Genomic DNA, 2,500 nt, shown 5'->3' with positions numbered 1-2,500 from the left:
TTCTCAACAAGTAAGTGCTCTCAGCCTGCTCATACTATCACTCACTCATATTTACAAATACATAGAAATGCACGCTACTAATATATATACACACACAGAAATATACAAATACATAGAAATGCACGCCACTAATATATATACACACACAAATATACAAATACATAGAAATGCACCCCACTAATATATATATACACACAGAAATATACAAATACATAGAAATGCACCCCACTAATATATATATACACAGAAATATACAAATACATAGAAATGCACGCCACTAATATATATATATATACACAGAAATATACAAATACATAGAAATGCACGCCACTAATATATATACACACACAAATATACAAATACATAGAAATGCACGTCACTAATATATATATATATATATATATATATATATATATATATATATATACAAATACATAGAAATGCACACCACTAATATATATACACAAAAATATACAAATACATAGAAATGCACGCCACTAATATATATACACACAAATATTCAAATACATAGAAATGCACGTCACTAATATATATATATATATATACAAATACATAGAAATGCACACCACTAATATATATACACAAAAATATACAAATACATAGAAATGCACGTCACTAATATATATACACACAAATATACAAATACATAGAAATGCACGTCACTAATATATATATACAAATACATAGAAATGCACGTCACTAATATATATATATACAAATACATAGAAATGCACGCCACTAATATATATACACACAAAAATATACAAATACATAGAAATGCACGTCACTAGTATATACACACAAATATACAAATGCATAGAAATGCACGCCACTAATATACACACACTGAAATATACAAATACATAAACGTCACTAATACATTAATATATATAAACACACATAAATATAAAAATACAAAGAAATGTTTGTCATATATATATATATATATATTCATATATATAGATATACAAATACATAGAACTGCATGCTACAGATATATATATATATATATATATATATATATATATATATATATATACACACACATATATATATAAATGTAATAAATATGTATATTACATTTATATATATAAATGAACAAACACATAAAAGTGCATTTATATATATATATATATTACAGTTACAGTGTGTAAAACTAGAAATGACCTATATATCTAACTCGCTCTGTTTCCGAATATTACTGTTTGCTTGTTTAGTATTGTACACCTTCTCTTCTATGGTGGTCACATAAAGTTTTACAGTTTCTTCAAAATTATGTGAAATTAAGCATTGCAAAACAAATTAACTAATAACTATAGTAGCAAATTAATTATACAGATCTCGGGATGAATACTCATTAATTGAATCTACAACGAATGTGCAGAGATCAATTGTATAAATGTCAGGAAAATATTACATTTTGTCATAATATTTTAATTATTAGTAGAAATCTGATATGATTATTGGATGTGACATACTATAGTATTATTATTATTATTATTATATACCACTACTATACTACAATATACTATATCATCATAATTATTATTGTTATCATTATTATTATTATTATAATATAACACTACTATACTACAATATACTATATTATTATTATTATTATTATTTTAATATAAGGGTGCGTTCTGTATCATGATATTGTTCACAATTTGTAAATTGTGTGATTTTGTTGCAAGTTTATCTATTATATCTATCTATTAAAGAAAACAAAATAACAGGCAGCACTCTAGATAAAAAAAATAAATAAATAAGGAAAAAGTGGACTATTAAAGTCATGGGCTATTAAAATCCACTTTTTCCTATTATTTTTTTTTCCGGAGTACTGCCTGTTTTTTTTTTTCTAATATATTATCTAACTTTAGATATATGGTATTTTCTCTCATTTTCTAATGTGTTGTTCCAATTATTTCTATCTTCATTATTTCTATCTATCTATCCCTCTATCTATCTATCTATCTATCTATCTATCTATATCTATCCATCTATTTATCTATCTATCTATCCCTCTATCTATCTATCCCTCTATCTATCTATCTGTCTATCTATTAATCTATCTAGCTATCTATCATTATCTAACTATCCCTCTATCTATATCGATCTATCTATCCATCCATCCCTCTATCTATCCCTCTATCTATCCATCCCATATCTATCTATCTATCTATCTATATATCCATCCCATATCTATCTATCTATCCCTCCCTCTATCTATCTATCTATCTATCTATCTATCTATCTATCTATCCATCCATCCATCCATCCATCTATCCATCTATATATCTATCTATCTATCTATCTATATATCCATCCATCCCATATCTATCTATCTATCTATATATCCATCCCATATCTATCTATCCCTCCCTCTAGCTATCTATCTATCTATCTATCTATCTATCCCTCTATCTATCTATCTATCTATCTATCTATCTATCTATCTATCCCTCTATCTATCTATCTA

At 25.5% G+C, this 2,500-nt stretch overlaps 1 protein-coding gene across 1 annotated transcript in view; it reads left to right on the top strand.

The window, feature by feature from the left end:
• Nucleotides 1–2,500, top strand: part of NKX2-1 (NK2 homeobox 1) — a 5,235-nt gene that overhangs the window by 525 nt on the left and 2,210 nt on the right. Inside the window, exon 1 of the mRNA XM_075329590.1 lies at nucleotides 1–10. This exon is cut by the window's left edge and continues 525 nt beyond it. Within this exon, the coding sequence (XP_075185705.1) occupies nucleotides 1–10 (10 nt within the window). The remainder of the gene's footprint in view (nucleotides 11–2,500) is intronic.

Source organism: Anomaloglossus baeobatrachus, chromosome 12 (genome assembly GCF_048569485.1).
Source record: "Anomaloglossus baeobatrachus isolate aAnoBae1 chromosome 12, aAnoBae1.hap1, whole genome shotgun sequence".
NCBI classification, from domain to species: domain Eukaryota; kingdom Metazoa; phylum Chordata; class Amphibia; order Anura; family Aromobatidae; genus Anomaloglossus; species Anomaloglossus baeobatrachus.
This window is presented reverse-complemented; position numbering and strand designations above follow the sequence as displayed.